This window comes from Delphinus delphis, chromosome 17 (assembly GCF_949987515.2).
Source record: "Delphinus delphis chromosome 17, mDelDel1.2, whole genome shotgun sequence".
Lineage (NCBI taxonomy): Eukaryota > Metazoa > Chordata > Mammalia > Artiodactyla > Delphinidae > Delphinus > Delphinus delphis.
Genome location: NC_082699.1, coordinates 12805334 through 12826616, shown reverse-complemented (window position 1 = coordinate 12826616; position 21283 = coordinate 12805334). Strand labels below are relative to the sequence as shown.

At 35.6% G+C, this 21283-nt stretch overlaps 1 protein-coding gene across 2 annotated transcripts in view; it reads left to right on the top strand.

The window, feature by feature from the left end:
• ARFGEF1 (ARF guanine nucleotide exchange factor 1) overlaps nucleotides 1-21283 on the top strand; it is a 137368-nt gene that overhangs the window by 70596 nt on the left and 45489 nt on the right. For both annotated transcript variants that reach the window (XM_059994735.1, XM_059994736.2), the window contains 10 exons: nucleotides 5384-5559; nucleotides 6443-6576; nucleotides 9815-10049; nucleotides 13861-13960; nucleotides 14074-14213; nucleotides 14323-14431; nucleotides 15080-15281; nucleotides 19419-19530; nucleotides 19870-20075; nucleotides 20350-20434. In XM_059994735.1, the coding sequence (XP_059850718.1) occupies nucleotides 5384-5559; nucleotides 6443-6576; nucleotides 9815-10049; nucleotides 13861-13960; nucleotides 14074-14213; nucleotides 14323-14431; nucleotides 15080-15281; nucleotides 19419-19530; nucleotides 19870-20075; nucleotides 20350-20434 (1499 nt within the window). The remainder of the gene's footprint in view (nucleotides 1-5383; nucleotides 5560-6442; nucleotides 6577-9814; nucleotides 10050-13860; nucleotides 13961-14073; nucleotides 14214-14322; nucleotides 14432-15079; nucleotides 15282-19418; nucleotides 19531-19869; nucleotides 20076-20349; nucleotides 20435-21283) is intronic.

Sequence of the window (21283 nt, the reverse complement as noted above, 5' to 3'; positions counted from 1 at the left end):
TATACATATATCTCCATATCCCCTCCCTCTTGATGGGTTTTTGTTCCTTAATTCAAGATTTCTTCATCTTAAGAAATTAGCCCTTGTTCATTGTATTATAAATATTTTTTCCCCAGTCTTTGTGTTGTTTTGTTTCCCTTTGCTTCTGTTGTTACTGTTCTCAGCAGATATTTGACCATACCTAAAAAATTTAACAAATAAAGCCTTTTTCTTTGTGATTTTGTTTTTGTCTTGCTTAGAATGGATTTTACCACCCTAAGATTATAAAAATATTCTACCATACCATGTTTTTCTAATACTTTTGTTTTCATTTTTTTAATTTAAATTTTTAATTCATCTGAAATTTATTTTTCCGTTTGATATGAGATTAGATAGCTAGTTATAACCTAGAATAATACTTCCTTTCCTAAATTAATTTGAAATCCCACTTTTATCCAAAATGGTTCTGTTGGAGTTTTCTGTACAGTCACATTGAGCTGTTTATTCTTATCCAGTGTTGAATTCTTTAAAATATTTTAACTTTATTGTATATGTTGATCTTTATAGTGCAAGTCCCTCCCCATCAGTTTTTTACACATTTCATTAAATGTATACACAAAGTTTAGAACCAGTTCATTCAGTTCAAAAAGTAAGTTTATTTAGTAATTGTTTCTAAATGTTTTTCATTTGGTTATCTTGGGTTTTCTAGGTGAGTAATGATATTTTATCTTTGTTTCTTCCTTTATAATATTTACGCTTCATTTTTGGTCTCTCAGTTTTGTTATATAACATTAGTTTGAAGCTCAAGAAAATGTTGAGTAGGGTTAATGGTGGCAAGAATCCTCATTTGTTTTTAACATTATTGCTGTATTTCACCCGTAAGTTTGATGATTGCTTTTGTGTTTTGGAGGATACTCTTTATCAAGTTCAGTAAGTTTTCTGTATTTCTAGTTTATTAAAAGATACTTTTTATCTTTTTGTGTGTGTGCCTGGGTGTGATTTTACTTTTGTTTTTTAAATCAGGACTAGCTGTTGAATTCTTTTCATAACTTTTCATCATTCTAGTGATTTTTCTATTATGTTTTTAGCTATTAATTCTCCTCTTTCTTTCCATTCTTCCCTTCCACATCACACACTACAGTTGTTGAGTATTTTTCATCATATCCTTTATTGCTCTGACAGTCTTTCCTAATTTCCATCATTTTGTCTTATGATTCTGCATTCAGACAAAATGTTACAAGGGGCTTTCCAATACTTTATTCATTAATGTCCATTCTACTGCTTTTCCCAGTGTATGTTTTTTCTTTCAGTAATTTTGTTTTTGTCTCCAAGAACCCGTTTTTTCTTGAGCTCCCTTTTTTCATAGCGCTTTGCGCTTTTTTTTTTTTTTTTTTTTGCGATACATGGGCCTCTCACTGTTGTGGCCTCTCCCGTTGCAGAGCACAGGCTCCGGACGCGCAGGCCCATCGGCCATGGCTCATGGGCCCAGCCGCTCTGTGGCACGTGGGATCCTCCTGGACCGGGGCACGAACCTGTGTCCCCTGCATCGGCAGGCGGACTCTCACCCACTGCGCCACCAGGGAAGCCCCTGCTCCTATTTATTGACGCAGTATTCTTTCACACATCTCTGGGAGTACCAATTAAAATTGTTCCAGCTGTAAAATGTTTCACCGGGAAACCATTTGCTCAGATTGCTGACCTTTGTCCGTCCTTTTGAGCGTAGACTTTACATTTCTGTCTGTTTAAAGAATAGAAAGACCAGATTTGATCAGTATATAAAGAGCTTTCTCAGTAATTCTGTGCACTGCTTTTCCATTTCTCATGAGGCTTTCCTCTCCAGAGTCTGCCAGGTGACTGCCGTCCAAAGGCAGACCTTATTTCCCAGCTGAGAACTTAACTAAAAGAAGCAGATGCCTCCCTTGAGCAGAGGGGGATCCTGGTGATCCTTGGGCTGTGTTGTAAGCACACACTGAAGCCATGTGAAGCTTGGGATAAATGCTGTTTCAACGTTTTATATATTCTAGCCTTGGGGTCAGGAGTGGGGGGAGCGTTCTTCAAACTTGGTTTGTTCCCATTCTCCCAGCCTTTGCCAGGAAATCTTAGGCTGCCTTCATTCAGTTAGGGCTTTATTTAGCATTAGTTAAGTAGAAACAGGTGGGTAGAGTGGAAGCCTAGAACCTGAGATTTCACTGCTGTACTAGCTTGCTCAGTGTTTATTGCAGCACTGTCTCTTCTCCCTTAGCTGGGACGCTGCTCTCTCCCTTCCTACCCTACTTCTTAGGTTAAGACACCTACCAAGCAAATCCTCCACTTTAATTAACAGGCTGCACTCAGATACATTCTAGATGATCGTGGCTGCTGACAGCTCTGTTGGTATACGTTGGCCTGGTTTCCCAAGCTCTCTTCCCTCCTACCCCATAGCCCTTGGCATTCTGTCTAGGCTTGGGAGTATATTGGAACCCACATGGTACAATTCAGCCACTTCTCAGGTAGCTCTGTCCTTTGCATGTGTTCAGTCACAGGCATCTGAACATTATTGGCTTTTCCCTTCTTCCTCCATCCGAACCTTTTGTTGTTGTTGTTGTTGTTCATGCTGCGTGGCTTATGGGATCTTAGTTCTCCAACCAGGGATTGAACCCAGGCCATGGCAGTGAAAGCGCCGAGTCCTAACCACTGGACCGCCAGGGAATTCCCATGAACTTATCTTAATTTTTAGAAATTTCTTCAAGATTTTGGTCTATTGATTATATCCTCCTTAGTTTTCCAGTGCTACTAAAGGCTATTTCTCTTGTTTATATTTTTTCCCTTGTAGTTTCAGTGGAATTTGTGAAAGAAGAAGGTAAATTAGTGGGCTCAGCTCACCACCTTGTAAACAGAAGTCTGCACTTATGTTTAGGGGACAATTAGAGGGAGAATTAGAGGGAAAAAACATAGAGAATAATAATATCTAACTGTTAAGTACTTTCTTTGTATCCCCAATGATTTTAAGTGCTTTACTTGTGTTTACTCAATCCTCCCCAAACTCTGGGATGTTTAGGTACTGTTATGATTCTCTTTTTTACAAATGAGGAAATTGAGGCACTGAGATTAAGCTAACCTGTAAGAAGTGGTAAAGACTCCAACCCAAAGATGTCTGGCTTCAAAGCCTGAAAATAAAATAAGAGAATGTTTTCAATTCGTTTCAGAAATTTCCTAAGAAGGAAAGTATTATCAATGAATATTAATTATTTCTTTAGAAATTTGATTTAGAAAAGAAAAATGGACAGTAGCTGATGTGTGGTAGGAGTTGCAGGAAAGTTATGTCTTTATAGTGAAAAGATGTGAGTGTGTTAGTTGAGTATTGGGGACGATCCAGTCATGTGCACAAATTGAAAATGTAATGTTTCAAGAAAGTATCCAGGGGAGAAGGACACTACCTAAGGCAAGAAGAGGTAGATTTGAGGGTGAATGAATGATTCATCTTAGAAATGTGAAGGAATATTTTTTCCCTGAAATGAGAGGGAAGATAAAGATGATTGTTGGTGTTAAGGAATTTTATAGTGGGTGAGGAAGAGTAAGGAAGCCTGTGTTAAATTATCTGCGTAGCTTAAGTAGAAGGCGGAAGTTGTTTATTAAGGGAAGGTGGAGGAGGGGCAGTGGAAAGAGATGTAATTGAGTACAGAGAAAAAGGTTGGGAGTAAGTGCTTTGGGGAACAATCATCAGTTTCTGATAATCATTATTAAATTTTTGTGACTTCTTCCAGAGAGTTCTTTACATATATATAAGCATTCTTTACATATATATAGAAAGCTTTAATAGTATTTAGTGTGTCAGACATTAGCGTATTACCGGGTACACTCCTTTCATTACTCAAATCAGTTAAAAAATTGGGCACATGTTACCAGTTAGCAGCAAAATTAATAATAGCTACTACCCCTTATTGAGAACCAATTGTGTTCTTTATGTACTGTGCATGTGTGTGTGTTTTGGTGATTCCATATAGACATTATTATCTTTGTTGCTTATGAAGAAGGTGAAATAACTTCTCCAGTTAAGTGGTAGAGACATGATTAAAACAGCAGGGGTCTTTCATATTCTAAAATCTGTGCTCCTTCTAGTACATTGTATTTCCCTCATGCTAGCCTGTAATTTCTTTTACTTGGCAGCATGAGAGGAGCAGTTTCCTGCCAGATAGCTACTGAGTTATGGCCACAGACATGTATGTGTTCCTTTTTCTTTCTTTAGTTCATATTCTTTTCCATTATGGTTTATTACAGGATATTGAATATAGTTCCCTGTGCTTTACAGTAGTACCTTGTTGTTTATCCATTCTATGTATAATAGTTCACATCTGCTAATCCCAAACTCCCAATCCCTTCCTCCCCCATTCTCCCATCTCCTTGACAACCATAGTTTGTTCTCTGTCTGTGAGTCTGTTTCTGTTTCGTAGATAAGTTCATTTGTGTCATGTTTTAGATTCCACATACAAGTGATATCATGTGGTATTTTTCTTTCTCTTTCTGACTTCATTTAGTATGATAATCTCTAGGTCCATCCATGTTGCTTCAAATTTCATTTTTTGTTATGACTGAATAGTATTCCATCGTGTTTCTATATGTGTATATCAATCACATCTTCTTTATCCATTCATTTGTCTATTGACATTTAGATTGTTTCCATATCTTGGCTACTGTAAATAGTGCTGCTATGAAGTTTTCTTTTTTAAAGTAACATACATTACACCTAGAGTAGTTCTGAAACTTGGTATTGTTTGCATTGTCTATGTTTGTCCTATTAGAAGTCATTTATTTCTGTGTATATTAATCACAAGTAAGATTACTCAGAGTGACATACTGAAGAATATTCACAGCCATTATTTCCATAGTTGTGTTCCAAAGAATATATGTTATTAGAGGTATTAGTAGGTATTCTAAAAAGGGGGTTGGGATCTCATGGTAAAATAAATTTTGGAAACACTGTGTATTGTATATCCCCTTTGGAGAACTCAGTGCGTATTAGCAAATTAAAGGCTGTGATAAAGATACCTATTTTCCATCATTTCCCAAACTTATTTGAAAATGGGATTTTTTTGAAGAATTTCTTTTAATATCTTAAGGCATTAGCATTCATTAGGACTCAGTTTAGTAAATGCTAATATAGACTAAAAGTAAGCTTCTGTTTCAGCACATTCTGTTAGCCTTTCATCAGCTGAGTGTGTTCCATTGCCAGAGCTACTTAAGGATCATGTTTGGATATATTCCAAATGCATACTTACTAGTAAGTATGCTAACCTTTAAATGGTGCCAATACATCTTACTTCACATTGCTTTTCTGCCACTGTTTCATTTTAAATAGTGTATGCTTTTTCAGTGCACTTCAGTTAAGTTAAATATGTTTGCATGTTTTTTCTTCTTACCGTTTTAGATATGGGAGAAAGGGCTACCATAAATGCAAGTGCAGATGGCAACATTGGAACCATAGAGGATGGTAGTGACACTGAAAATATTCAAGCAAATGGAATTCCAGGAACACCAATTTCCGTTGCATATACACCGTCCTTACCTGATGACAGATTGTCTGTCTCTTCCAATGATACTCAGGTATAAATGGAGGAAAAATCCTCTTAATCTTACAAGTTGATAGGCTGCTACCAACACCTTGTGGTGAATATATCCAGTTGATAATGCTGGCTGATTTCAGTTTGAGGAAATAAAAAGTTGTGGTTTTTTTCCCATTGATATAAATCCAGAGCAGTTTATTCCCTTAAAATATTGATAGCTATATTTCCAACTCTAAGGTGTGTCTCATATGTGTTCACATCTTTCCTCCTCCCCCATTGAAATTACATTTAAAAAGAACATTCTTATCACATATTTATAGGATAATTCTAGTATACTAGGAGGGGAAAGAGCTTCTGGAGATCTGGAGAACTTCGTTACCTTTGTTCAGGGTACAATAAAATCCATACTGCGGTAGTGATAGGGTCCTCCTCATCCTTCCTACCCTGTATTTTGTGTATTTTTTCCTTATCTTTTCAGATAAGGGAGTCCTACCGTAAATCATTGCCCCATACATAGGGGTAAGTTTTCCGGGCCTTGCTGACCTTTATCAGTTAATAACTTTTAAATGTTGCCTTAACAGTCTCCATTGTCTTATGTCTATCTGCGCAGAGTAGATAAAAAATAAAATAGGACAAAAACATAAAACACCTAGTGACAGGTAGTGGAAAGCGTAGTTTAGGCCATAAATGGGTAAATTTTAAGAGTTTGGTGGCATATTTTAAAAGAATGCATTTTTTAAGGTATTTATTGTTGGGGATGGGAGTGGCATGTCACAATAAAGAAAAACAATATGGCAAATTCCTCATCTAGTTTTCCTTCCAGTAGAACCCCACATATAACTGAATCGAATAAAATATATAGAAGGCTGAAATGATTTGCACTGGCAGATACCTTTATTTACATGGTGTGTTCACTTGTTTAGGAATCTGGAAATTCTTCAGGACCTTCACCTGGTGCTAAGTTTTCCCACATTTTACAAAAGGATGCCTTTCTAGTATTCAGGTCATTGTGTAAACTGTCAATGAAACCACTGTCGGATGGACCGCCAGATCCAAAGTAAGTCCTCAGCTGTTCTGCCTGACAGATGCAGCTTTTTAATCTTGAGCCTTACTGTAAAATAGTCTTTGGGTTTTCTTTTGTTTTTGTCTTTTAGGACCTTCAAAAATACTTTGGGGGGTTATTTTACTTTTTAAAACATGTACTAAAGAACAGTGAGTTTCAAAATTGCTAGAGTAGATACCTTATACTATCTTCCAAAAGCACACCAACAGCATTATAGAATTGTGCCTGGTGCATAGTAGGTGCTCATCAAGTATTGAATGATTAAATGAATTATTATTTTAATATTGTAAGTAACATTGGTACTAATGTAGCCCTTTACATGTAGCCTCATGCTAGGCTTCTGAAAGCTACTACTTGAAAGGTAATAAAACCTAAGAGAAATAAATCTTAAAAGTCATAATGAAAGATAATAATATATTCATTAAGGTCTGAAAAAATGCCCTAAGATGAAAACTTTCTCCCGTGGGGAGCAGGAAATACTTTATAGGAGTCACTCATCTGCTTCCCATCAATTATATTAGTCTAAACGGTAGGTAAGTGCCATTTTTTAAGTCATAAATTGTCATATATTTTCTGTGTAAATGATTCCAATGCAAGTACTTCCTGCTCGAGGTTGAGTTTGGGATTTATTAAAGAGCCCTGCTCCTCTGATGTTGCAGCATCATGTATTATATAGCATGTCAGTTTTAGGAGAACTTTCTGGAGAAAGTCAGCTTGGAGAGGCCTGAGTGACTTTGAGAAAGGGATATTGAAATAGGGGGAAATTCATTTTTAAAACCCTAGAGCATTTCAGTTTCTAAGTGTCAACTGAGAAGGAAGACTGGAGACAGTTACAATAAAAACTTTATAAGTTTTGGGAAACCACATTTGTTATACTTTCTACAGTTTTGTTTTGTCACATTGTACTGATTCAGTGAGAAACATCTTTTAGGCCCAGAAGCCTGAAACTCTTATCTTTTTAGCCCCAAACCCTGAGAGTCAGAAATATTTTGAAAATACAAACGCTACAGAAACAGGATTAAGGTTGTTCGAATTACAATATAAACTTGATTATAGCCTATATATTTTATACGAATATATTTGAAATTTTTTCAGTTTCTTAGTTTCATTATGGGGGGGGAATGACAATTTTGACCTATCATTCTGGATTGATGAAGACCTAATTTAAGGAGAAAATAACTTTAGAATTTGGTGCTAGTGCTGAAAGCCATTTTTCCCATGATTTAAAAATGTTGGTGACCTTAAAAGCCTCAGATGTTTAGCTTTCCCAAATCAGACCTTTAATATTACAAAAGATTATTGTGGCGAATAATGTAAATTATCCTCCTACATAGTGGGCTTAAGTCAGAGATATTAGGAAATTTTGTTTCAACGTAAAGAAAACCTTCTCGACCACCAGTCATTAAATATTGGAATGGAATTCTGAAAGAGATCAAATTTTCCACCCCTAGAAACTGTTCTTTTTCCAGAATATATGGTTTTCTATCTTGAATGATTGTTTTGCTAAAATTAATGATCTTTTGTAGTTATACGATTTCCTTTTTGTCTTTGCTTCTCTTTATATTTTGTGGCCTTGCTAAGATGATGATCCAGGAAATGTTCTTTAAGCTTAAATCGTAATTTGAAACTACCCCACAAAAAAACTGCAGACCTGTAATGTCCAGCTTCTTTTGCCTGTCAGAAGTATACTTTATTGTGTTATCAAACAATCATTTGACCATCTCTTCATTGATTAATGCCCTATTCATAGTAGATACTTAATGTTTAGATGAGTGCATGAATAAATCCGTTAATTATTTTGAGCACATACTAACGAGGCATTTTGTTGGATGCTGTGGATACAAAGATAAAATATACTTATAAGAAAACTCATGCGTTGGTGAATGATAAGCTGCGGGTTTTAGTTTCTATTGGAACTGAGCAAAAAGGGTGATAAATGTGAGGTAGACTAAGGAAGTAGCAGTAGTGGATAAGCCTTGGAAGGCCTCAACGTGAAGGGGGAGTACCTGGCCCACTCCATATTTTCCTATAGCTAGTATTCAAAGTCTTATTCCCACTGTTTCTAACTTGAGTTATCTAAGGTTTTTTTGTTTGTTTGTTTGTTTTGTAATACTGCATTTGCTGCACGTACGTATTCTTAGATTCAGAGGCATAGGCATCTTGGAAACATGACTGTGTATTAATGGTATTATTGGTTCCAGTTTTATTTCAAAGATGACAGTATTTTTTGTGATTCCTATTTACCTAAAATTAAATATTCCTTGTTAGAGTTTTAGGTCCTTGAATCACTTGACACTTAAAACCATAAAATTTTTAAGGTAGAAATCAAGAGCAATTAAGTTTACTATGTGGTGTAAATGTGACTGAGTACAATTTGGAATAAATTAAAAAAAGAACCAATGGCTAGAGCATTTAGATGTGTTCTGCATTTGAAAAGTTGCCTGGGATCAATCTCCTTGGTCTCTTGGGCTTAAAAAACCTGTTTCAATGGGAGAAAAATGGTATTTGTGAAATCTGATCATTAAACTTCTAGATAGTGATCAGAAATGTGGCACAGTATATTGATTAGAAAAATGCCATTTTCAATTTAAGCTTAAATGTGTTTTTCAGCTTTTCATTATATAAAAATACGTATTTAGAATAAATGGGTAAGTTACCAAGAGGTACAAGTATTCTAAAAGCCTCTTTGTATGTATTTTTTAAAAAAAGAGTTTTCGATGGTTACAGAAAAAGTAAGCTTGAAGCAATGCTTTAATTTGGTAATGCACCAAAACTTTTTATTAGTGTTTAGGATTTTTGAGTAGCATAACTAGGAAAAAAGTACATTGGAACCTATTTATACTAAATATGGCCCTTAATCTGAGAAGTTCATGTTGATTTCTAAAAAGTGAAATATACTTGCGAAAGAAAGGAACAAGGCATATATCTTTAAAGTTTCTTTTCTTGTTCAAAGGAACAGTAGGTTGATGTTAAATATGTGTGAGTGATTGTTTTCCCATTTAAAAAGTTCATGAAATTAAGTGGTAGAAGGAGAACATCAGTGGAACTACCCATTATTAGTGGCCAAGCTTATTTATGTACTGTACCTTCTTATTTATGTTGCAGAGTTTTCTGTTTCTTTCCATGTAAAGGTTTGTGAAATTATGTGGTACAGGAAATATCTTTGGAACAACCTATTATTACCATAATGCTAAACTTGTCCATATACTGTGCCTTCTTTTTTATATTTTAGGTCTCATGAGTTACGATCCAAGATTCTTTCATTGCAGTTACTTCTATCCATTCTGCAGAATGCAGGACCTATTTTCAGGACAAATGAGATGTTTATTAATGCTATTAAGCAGTATCTGTGTGTTGCACTCTCAAAAAATGGAGTTTCTTCTGTTCCAGAGGTTTTTGAGCTTTCCCTTTCCATATTTCTTACTTTGTTGTCAAACTTCAAGACGCATCTGAAGATGCAGATTGAGGTATGTTCTGCATTTAAGCATTGTTGGCTATTCATCTGTTTTCATGTTAAATCATGTTTTAATACACTGGAAAGTTTTTTAGAATGTGAAATAATATTTGTGTATTATCATGTAACATGTGCCTACAAAGTACTACTAAGCACTAGGTAAGCGCTAAGAATGCAAAATCAAATTAAGACATAAGCTCCTGCCTTCAAGGAATGTATAATAAGTAGTTCCATGAATGATTTTAATTGTCTTGAATTAATTTGGTCCTCACAATAATTTTGCCATTGTGTATGTGATATGTAATAGTGAACTTGGTTATCTTAAAAGAAAGCTCTAAATAAATACTTTGTCTGCATGGTTTTAAGCCATTTAAGTTTTTGGTACTTTAAAGAGGTGATCAAGAAGAATTATATTTTAGGAGTTATATTTTAGGACATTTGAAATTTTAACTTTTATATTTTTTCCCACTATATCTGTTATTATTATATTCCTAAAGTTTTCTCTCAACATCTTTGGAACTAGAATAACAGTTATGTCATTCTAAAATATTTCCAGAGCCTTAGCAAAATCAAATTAGGGAATCTCCCAACCATGTACGCATGTATTGTGCAAGTGTACCGTTTCTTGGTCTTTTGTTTTTACCTTCAAATAATTCAGTATTTAAAAACAGTACTTTGTTTTACTGATTGAATGGATTTTTTTTCCAGCTTGTTCTTTGTTAAAATATTGTTTTGATTGGGACATGGTATATTTTAGAAATACTTCTATGCTAGTCAACTTTTGCCTTTATATTATGTTTGATATGATGTGCAGGTTACGTTTTAATTTTTATATTTAATCCTAACTCAGGACTAAGAATTCATTAGCTCACAGGAAGGATAAATCATTATTTTCCCAGAGTTTTGATATTATCCTTTATTATAAAGGTTCTACAGTATCTATTAAAATTCATGTGGAACATTATTATGGGAATGAGACAGAATAAGGTCTTGGTATTTTAAGTGAAAATTTTTAAAATTTGGGTCATATTTTTGGACAGGAAACAATTTCTGGTGCATATATGTTGTCAAGTTTTAGAAGTTTGCCATATGTGTGTTAAAATAATGCAAGGCAAAACTAGGAAGTTACTATTTTTAGATAGTTTTTTCTCATTATCTTCAGGAACTACAAATAAAAGAGACTTTAAAATAAAAACTTGTGGAACTTTTGCTTCTGTAACAAGCCAGAAGTGTTTCATTCGATGATGAGACATTTAAATTGACATTAGAGAATTTTGGAAGACTTTGTGCATTCAATTACTTCTCTGAGACTCTCCTTCTTTAAGTACTATTTAGATGACTGTGTGAAGTATAAATTCTTATGGAACCAGATATCATAAAGATCATTTAAGTTGTGATTACTATTTCTGTAAAGTAAATTTGATATACAAAAATTTTGTAAGCATGAATTTAAAGGGAAATACTTCTAAGAAATTTCTTGTCCATAGATGGTAGATTCTCATTAAAATTGTTGTAGTAATATTCTGTTTTTTTTAAAGAGATCAGGTTTATTTCAACCTCCATTGTCCCTTATGGGGAGATTATGAGGATAAAACAAGGTAAATATAGATATGCTTTCGAAAGTACTGAACATATTCAAATGCAAGATGAGCTGTGTTCCACTTGGAGGAAACCCAACATATGAAAACCTAAATTTGCAAAACAAAATTGAGATTGTTGTTGTGTGAAGATTCATCTTATGAGAATGAATCTGAGAGTTTTTATAATGCAGTTTTTCCTTGGGTATTAACTTATATATCTATTTCAGAAAATACAGTGTATACACACTTTTTCAAGAGAAATTATGTGAAGACAAAGTGCTTATGATAGAACTGTTATTTTACATGTATTACATGATAGGTGCTCTATAACTCTTTAGAATTTTGGTTTTTCTTAGAGCCCCTGTTGATAGGCATGGTGTCTTAAATTACTATAATAGGCTTTTGCATATTAGTTCAGTTTGATAACCTGTAGACAGTAGCTAAAGGGTTTTTTCCCCCCTCTTTCTCCAAATATGTGTTTTTTTTATTTATCCCATAAATCAGAGAGCTTCAAACTCTTGATCCACGGCACCATTAGAGTTTCTGATCTTTTCATGGTGTACTTTACTCCAGAAGAAATACCTAACAGTTCCATTTATTAAGCAGTTAGGTCCAAACAACTTAACAAGTATTTTTCTTAACAATGAAGTCTGCTTTTGGGGGCAGGGGGTGGGGGGAGGGGATGAAGCACACATAAATTGAAAGAAAAAATGTTTTTCTTTCATTTGTAAATAGTCAACAGTTACTACTGGAATGTATGAGCCTATAGGACACTGCAAACTTCTCAGATTTTGAAATCAAATTGGACATTACCACCCTCATTTCCTTCATTGATTTTCATGCAGTACCTGCTTATCTTAGCAACCACTGAACCCCAGGTTTGCAGAAATAACGATGTCATTGAAAGGAATGTCATGTGATTTAATTGATGTTGAAACTGTGAAGTTTTTTGAGGTATCCAGCAAATGTATTTCTCTCTGAATTTTCCCCCAGAAATTCTCATGGCATCCCTCTTGAGTTTGCTGCAGCATTCTGGGGTTACTTGGTGCAGTGTTTGAGAATTGTGGCCGTAAATATGTATTGGATGCCTACTATATTTGCCATGCAGTGCAGACACAATGCTTAGTAAGAGGGACCTTGTCTCTACTCTCTTAGAGCTTACAGTCTTACAGGAAATGCTGACATTAGGCGAGTAATAGAAATGTGTTGAATTCTGTGAAGGAAAAGCACACCACAAGGGTATTTTGTCCTTTTGAGGGGGATAAGATGTTAGTAGTCTAAAATTACAAATATGAATTTTTGTATTCATAATACATATGTTCCATAAATATTAATATGTTGTTTTAGGTTTTCTTTTTCATTCATCCCCTCTTGAGTTGTAGTCATTTTTCCAAAATAAATATGAATCTGAAAATTCTTAGCTCTTAAATAGAAATTTTTTTTTTTTTTTTTTTTTTTTTTTTTTGCGGTACGCGGGCCTCTCACCGTTGTGGCCTCTCCCGTTGCGAAGCACAGGCTCAGCAGCCATGGCTCACGGGCCCAGCCGCTCTGCGGCATGTGGGATCTTCCCGGATCGGGGCATGAACCCGTGTCCCCTGCATCGGCAGGCGGACTCTCAACCACTGCGCCACCAGGGAAGCCCAAATAGAAATTTTTTAAGTAAGGTTGACTAAATCCTTTGTGCTTGGCATTATTTGGTGTAAAGAATAGTGAGAAATAGTTTGTAGGTTTCAGACAAAAGAGATTCCCACTTGTGTAATTATAAAAATATAACAGTATATGGGAGTTAGATCCTTTCTATTGTGTAGATGACAACGTCAGTTACTTTAAAATCTAGGAACACTTAGGCTTGCCCAGTACTATAATGTCTGAAAAATATAACTGATGAACAGAATATAGTTTATGTTCTGTGGGGGATTAAAAATGAAATAGGAGTTTTATTAGTTTTGTAAATATGTTTAAGAAATAATCTCCCAGAAGAACTCCAAATTTTTGCAGATTTCTCTTGTAGTGGCTGTGTGATAACAAAATACAGTGATATGAAGTACAGCTCTTTACTGCAAGGGCCAGTGTAAGTGACCAGCCCAAGTTAAGTCCTGATGTCTCAGAAATGGAACTCAAAAGGAGTGGAACTCCAGGACCCTGGGTCCTGATCTTTGCTCTGCAGCTTTGGGATATTTAAAAAGTGATCACATATATGAATTATAAACAATATTTTAAATGGAGGTTTTTCCCTAATCACAGGTGTTCTTTAAAGAAATTTTCCTATACATTTTGGAGACTTCTACCAGCTCATTTGACCACAAATGGATGGTTATTCAGACGTTGACAAGGATTTGTGCAGGTACTTGAAATTATCCTTCTTTATTATCTCTTTCTTATTGAGATATTTAAAAGGCCAAATATATTCATATACTAGATGCCTTTTGTTAAAATTAACATATTGTACTGTTACAGATGCTCAGAGTGTGGTGGATATTTACGTAAACTATGATTGTGACTTAAATGCAGCAAACATATTTGAAAGACTAGTAAATGATCTATCAAAAATTGCTCAAGGACGAGGCAGTCAAGAACTCGGTATGAGTAATGTTCAGGTAAGAACTTTAAAAACATTTTGAAATTTGAACTTTGCCAAGGAAGAGCTGTGTATTTTCCTTAAAAGATTTTGGTTTGTTTTTATTCTCTTTATGAATTATTTTGTAGGAACTGAGCCTGAGGAAAAAAGGTTTAGAATGCTTAGTGTCAATTTTGAAGTGTATGGTTGAATGGAGTAAGGATCAGTATGTGAATCCCAACTCTCAGACAACTCTTGGTAAGATGACATTTGAGTAGAATTCTAAATGATGCTTTGGAGGATAGTTGCAGAAGCCATTAAGCCAGTTTTCTGACATCTTTATTCATTTAGCTGGTAAAGAAGCGTTCTGAGTTAAATAACGAACTTAAAATTATGAATTTCCCAGCTTAGTTATTCCAACTTTTTTCTTTCTAAATCTTCCTAAAAGTATTTTGAATATCATATTAAAGTGAATCATGTTTATGCAACTTTGTTAAAGGATAATCATAGAAGAAACATATAAAAGCCAAAAATGTTTTAAGAAGATTGAATTGTTCATTTATGTTTGACGTTTACCCTTACTCAGAGAAAAACTCACAGCTGCGAGGCTATCCTGGTGTTATCTCAGTCCTTTGAGGGAAAACTGTTCCTTGTGAGACATGAGCTGAGAGCAGAAACCCAGTGGATACTCAGCACTGTATTTGCAAAAAGAACTCCTAGTGATGCAGACTGTACCTGTACTAATTGCAGTGTGTTTTAATGTCAAAGTATATATTATCTGTTATGGCACCTAATACGTTATTTGTATTAAATAGCTATCTAAGCAACATTGAAATAGCTTGCCTTATTTGAGAAATTTTTTTCCTTTGACAGAATAATTTACTGAATCAGTTTTTCTACTTACAGGTCAGGAAAAACCCTCAGAGCAAGAGACGAATGAAATAAAACACCCTGAGACAATAAACAGATACGGAAGTTTAAATTCCCTGGAGTCAACATCATCATCAGGAATAGGCAGCTACAGCACACAGATGTCTGGCACTGACAATCCAGAGCAATTTGAAGTCCTAAAGCAGCAAAAAGAAATAATAGAACAGGGGATAGATTTGTGAGTGTCCAATTTTACGGAGAAATGTTATTGAATATCCCTCTGCCAGTACTGTGCCACCCTTATCCTGGGTTTCTTTACATTTTTGGATTATTTTTAGTCCCTTCTTATTAACACCCTTCAGAGAATAAAATGGAGTACAGCTCTCCTGGATCCAAGACTTCTAGTGACTCCTTAGTCAGCTCCCCTTGTTCATTGCAGTCTGGCCCAAACAGACCCTTGTAATGTGCATTAATTTTGCACTATATTTTATGTGTTGTTGAGAAACATCATCTGTGCAGTTTTGCACTGTTTGTTTAGCTCAGTTATAAAATCTTGCATTATATTCCCTAAGCAGATGATAACTCACATTTAAAGTATGGAACTTCTCCTGTGAGTGTTGCTCCTTTATAGGGTTTATATTCTCTCCACTTCAGTTACAGATGTGCTGCTCTTGTTACTGATTTATCGTTACTGATTGCATTTTTATATGTCAATAAGGTGATAACCTCCTTCTCAAACTTGGGTTCTCTACCAGACCCTGATCTCGTGAAATCATTTCCTAGTAAGTTGTGTGCTGTCATCCTGCTCCTGGACTGTCTCCTGTCTGAGTCACACTGTGCTGCTTTCCTTCCTCTTACTGCCCCTCTCTTCTTTCAAAGAGATGCTGTGAGGAAAACTGAACTTGCTGGCCTTTCTCTATGAATCTAGATCCATGAATCTAAACTGTTAAAAAAAATTCTCTTATATGTTTACTTGACTTGCTAATTCTGCTGTAAAGCATTTCTTCCTGAGTCTTAAGCAGTGGTTGTTGGTGCCCTTTTTCACCGATAATGTAAAAGAAAAACCGTTGATAAAATGTACACATATTCATTGTCATAAAATTATAAAATCTCAAAAATAGCCTCAGGAAATAGCCATCAATACTTCATTTATTCTAGCTGTTCAGTCAGTATTTATCAAAGTCCCATCTGTTCCAGACATTATGCAAAGTGCTGGGGAAACCTGATGAGTGAAACAGCCCTTGTTTTGGGGGTCTCAGTGTCTCGTATGTGCAAACAGATACTCATTTTGAAATTCTGCTGGTCACCCCGCAAACACATGTTTGGTACTTGGGACTGTGTGCCAAGAACCATGAAGGTACTGGTCCTTATATTCAAGATTACAGTCTAAGTATGGGCAAAATATATTTTTTAATGGTACTGTGTGAAGTCCATAATGGAGTGTTGTACAGAGTGCTGCCGAGGTAGGACCGCTCAATTCGAAGTACTTAGGAGTGAGAGGGAGTCCTCCCAGGGCCCCAGAGCAGACGGCCCCCTGCCTCCACTGTTCCTCTGGAGTGCCACTCGAGTTCCTCCAGTGCCACGCGGCTTGCTTTCTGCTTCACACTTCCATGAGAATGCTGTGCTCCCGGGATACTCTTCCACAACTGTTCGTTTCATGACACCATTCTGTCCTTCTCCCCTACCTTCTGACCATGCTGTCTCAGTCTTGTATGGGCTCTTCGTCCTGGGCTTACATCTCAACATCTCCAGGGTCTGTCCCTCAGCCCTTTTCTTTGTAGTTTCTAGATGATCATGTTCTTTCTCATGACTTCAGCTACTATATGGTAACATCTCACAGTTCCCAAGTGTTATTTTTAACATAAAAACTCCAGTGAACTCCAGACTCATCCGTAATTGCCTGTTGGACATCTCCCCTGGGCACTGCGTAGCTTCTCAGACTCAGCATGTCCACAACCAAATTTATCAGTCTCCATAATCAACTCCCCAGTACAACCCGAAACAAAAGACAAACAGAAAACCCTATTGTTTCTGTATTTCCCATTCAGGCTAGTAACCCCAGCACGCTACTAAGTTTATGAGCCAGAATCCCGGGAATTACCTTAGATTTCCTCATTAGATCTAATTTGTCACTAAATCCAGCTGATCCTACTTCCTGAATATCTCTGCAGTTTATTCTCTTTGTCTCCCAGTTGTTCACTCAAGTCACACCGTCACCATTTGGTGCCTTGACTAGTACACTCTTTTAATTGGCTTGCCTTTCTTTGGTCTTATTTATTCTCTAGTCTTTTCTTACACTTAGCTGGAGTAATCTTTCTTGAATGAAAGTCTACTTCTGTTTCTCCCCTCTCTTCCTCTTAGAGAATAAAGCCACGGCTTCTTCTAATAGCATATAATACCCATCATGATTTAAATCTGCTGGACTCTAAGCTAGATCATCTGCTGCTGCTTTATTTCACCTCATTTGTCCAACAATGCAGAACTACTTATTATAATATGATGCTGCTTTATGCCCTCGTGTATTAGTATGACCTCTTCCTGTCTGTCTGGGATGTTTTTCCTGACTGTTTATGAAAGATGTAATCATTCTTAAAAGCTCAGTTCCACAGTCACTTTCCCAGGAAGTAGATCATGATCATCTCTGTTAATTAGACATTTCCTCTGCTGTGCTGTCTTCTCACTTTGTGGGTACGTTATTTGTTGCATTTTTACTATTATATATTTTTTTGATTTATAAAAATTTTGAAATAATTTTACTGTTATAATTTAAAAATTTTTCTTCCATTAGAGTGAGAGCTTGTAGAGAGCAGAGATTGTGTTTATCTCAGGGAAAAATGCTTGACTTTAATTTATGTACGTGGCAGCAGTTTAATTAGGACTTGACAGGGGAATCATTAGGAGGACAGAGCAGGGAAGGATATTTCAGACAAAGAGAATGGCATGTGCAACAGCACAGAGGAAAAGGAGAACATTTGAGGACTATTACTATTCAGTGTGGCAGGGGTGGGGGTGGACGGGTAGAAGTAGGAGGTGAGATGAGAGCATCGAGCTGGATCCAGATTACAGGGGCCTCATTCTCTGTGTAAAGGAGGTTTTGTCTTGTTCTTGGCATTGGCATGCTGTTGAAGGATTTTAAGCAGAGTAACAGCAGCATTAGATTCTGTTTTGGAAAGATGACTTTGCCAGCAGCCTGAAGGATGGATTGTAATGTGAGCAAAACAAGAGACAGGGAGACCAGTTAAGAACTCCTGCAATACCCAGGTGACGGTGATGAGGTACCAAACTAATTATTGGAACAATAAAAGTAGAAAGTAAATGATTTGGAAAGAAAGAGGTGACATTTGAATTGGATCTTCAAGCATGGAGGAGAGTTCCCCAGTGAGTGAAACAGGCAAAGGGCACGTAGAGGAAATAGATGCTGCAAATCCTTTATGTTTAGGGAATGGGAAAGGGATATGTGGGAGTAAATGAGAGAGAAATGAACTATATATTTTTTTATTTTAACTTTTTATTTTATAGTGGAATATAGCCAATTAACAATGTTGTGATAATTTCAGGTGCACAGCAGAGCGACTCAGACATGCATATACATGTATCCATTCCCCCCAGACTCCCCTCCCATCCAGGCTGCCACATAACATTGAACAGAGTTAGAGTTCCCTGTGCTATACAGTAGGTCCTTGTTGGTTATCCTTTTTAAATATAGCAGTGTGTACACGTAGATCCCAAACTCCCTAACCATCCCTTCCCGCCACCCTTCCCCGCCCCAGGGTAACCATAATTTCATTCTCTAAGTCTGTGAGTCTGTTTCTGTTTTGTAAATACGTTCAAGAAATGAGCCATATTGAGAAAGGTTTTGTGTGTCCAATCAGTGTGGACTTTATTTTGAAAACACTGGATATATAAATATATTTTTTTATAAAGGAAATGATGCCATCAGGTTGTGGTTAAAACAGTCACCAAAATTCAAGTTCTGTATTTTAAAAGCAGGAAACTTAGAAATAATCAATGGATATAAGGAGAATGAGCCAGGATTACTTGAGCACTAAGGGGAATATATATATTAAAAGGATGAGATATTTAGTATCCATATCCTTACTCAGAGTTCATCTGCTACATGGCATTATCTCACATACTCTGTGAAATGATCTGTATCAGTGATAAAGGTTGCCTTCCACTTGAGATCCTTTTCAAAGAAAACTTTGCATAGTATATTATTTTTGTACATTTTGTACAATAATAATGCATTGATTATTTTAAGTACACTTCTGTTTTCTAAGTGCTGCAAAGTTAATTCACTGTAGTTTTAGATCTTTTCAGGCAATACAAATGGTTTTCTATTTCTAATGTTCCTTTTAACTTTAACATCATCTAGATTTACCAAGAAACCAAAGAGAGGAATACAGTACCTCCAAGAACAAGGGATGCTTGGCACTACACCTGAAGATATTGCCCAGTTCTTACATCAGGAGGAAAGATTAGACTCTGTAAGAACACCATGTTATTTCATTCTAACTTTTTCTGTAAAATTCTTTAAGTTAATAATATTATTGCCCCTTTAAGATGCCCTCCTAAGTATGTAAAAATAAGCTAACTATTCTTAATTTTGCTTTTTTATTCTCTATACTCAAAAGAATATCTTGATTTTTTTTTAAATAAACACATTTAGTATGTTTAACTTTTAACTTCACTTTTGAAATAGTTAATTAACCAACCCTGTGGTTAAAACCTGTGGATCTTATGGATTTTTTTCTGCTTTTTAAAAAATTGGCTGTGTAGGAAATGTAAGTCTATTAAGATATCAATTTCTGTCTTTTGTTCTTTAGACTCAAGTAGGTGAATTCCTGGGAGATAATGATAAATTTAACAAAGAAGTCATGTATGCATATGTGGACCAACATGACTTTTCAGGAAAGGATTTTGTTTCAGCCCTTCGTATGTTTCTGGAAGGATTCCGTCTTCCAGGGGAAGCTCAGAAAATTGATCGATTGATGGAAAAGTTTGCTGCAAGATACTTAGAATGCAACCAGGGGTAAGCAGGATTCAGATTCAAGTACTTATTGGTTGCTGACTATGTCCGAGACCCTCTTCTGGGGAGCATCGGGTGGTTCATAATCCCCTGCCCCAGGAAACTTAGTTTATACACGATCTGGAAGTGATGAGACAATTCCATAAAAAGTTATAATATGAGATAGAACATAAATCCTGAAAGAGAAAACTAAAAGTGACATGGGGTTTGAGGTGAGTTATTTAAATGCTAACTGTAAACAGTAAAAGTTTATAACACGAAACATTTATTTTTGCAGACAAACCCTCTTTGCTAGTGCAGATACTGCATATGTTCTGGCGTATTCAATTATCATGCTCACCACAGACCTTCACAGTCCACAGGTATGTCTTCTTCCAAGCCAGTTTTACAATCAATAGTACAGATTAAATAAATTGTTTTGAATTCAGTAAGTAATAGTTGAAATTTTAATCTTAGTTTAGTTAAACCAGTCACCAAATTGGGGTATTTAATTTGGTGTAGTGTACATTTTACAAATGCAGTTTCTGGTAGTAATTCTAATTAGACTTTTAGATATCCATAAAATCTGTATTTGTCTTTCTCATGATTGACAGCTGTATAAAACTTCAGATAAATTTTAATCTAAGAATGTGCTTATAGCTCTTCTGCCTGTGTTTATTACAACATGGAAAAACATCATATAAACCATCTTTTGTTTGTTTGTTTGTTTTAACATTTCAAACTTAAATAACAGAGCATTTAGTATAGTGGGTCCTTCATGTGCTTATCACCCATCTTCCACAGTTCCCAACTTATGGCCAATCTTGTTCTATTTATATCCCTTTTCTCCCCCAGGTCATTTTGGAGCAAATCTCATGTATCATATCATTTCATCTGTATTTATTTCAGTATATATATCTGAAAGAGAAATACTGTATTTAAACATAACCACAGTACCATTACACCTAAAAATTAACCATAATTTTAAAATACCAGACATCCAGGAAGTGTTTAAATTTCATTTGCTTCATTAAATTGTAATTCCTTTACTTTAAATATTAAGGAACTGTCACTTGATTTCTGATATTCAATAACAAAAACATTATTTTTAAAGGTTTAGGTATTTTATGCGTAGTTTCCAAAAACTTGAGGAAAATTATCTTTATAAATAAACCTATTTGCAAGAATTTCTTAATACTTCTTAGGGATAGGCTTCTAATGATATGTATTAC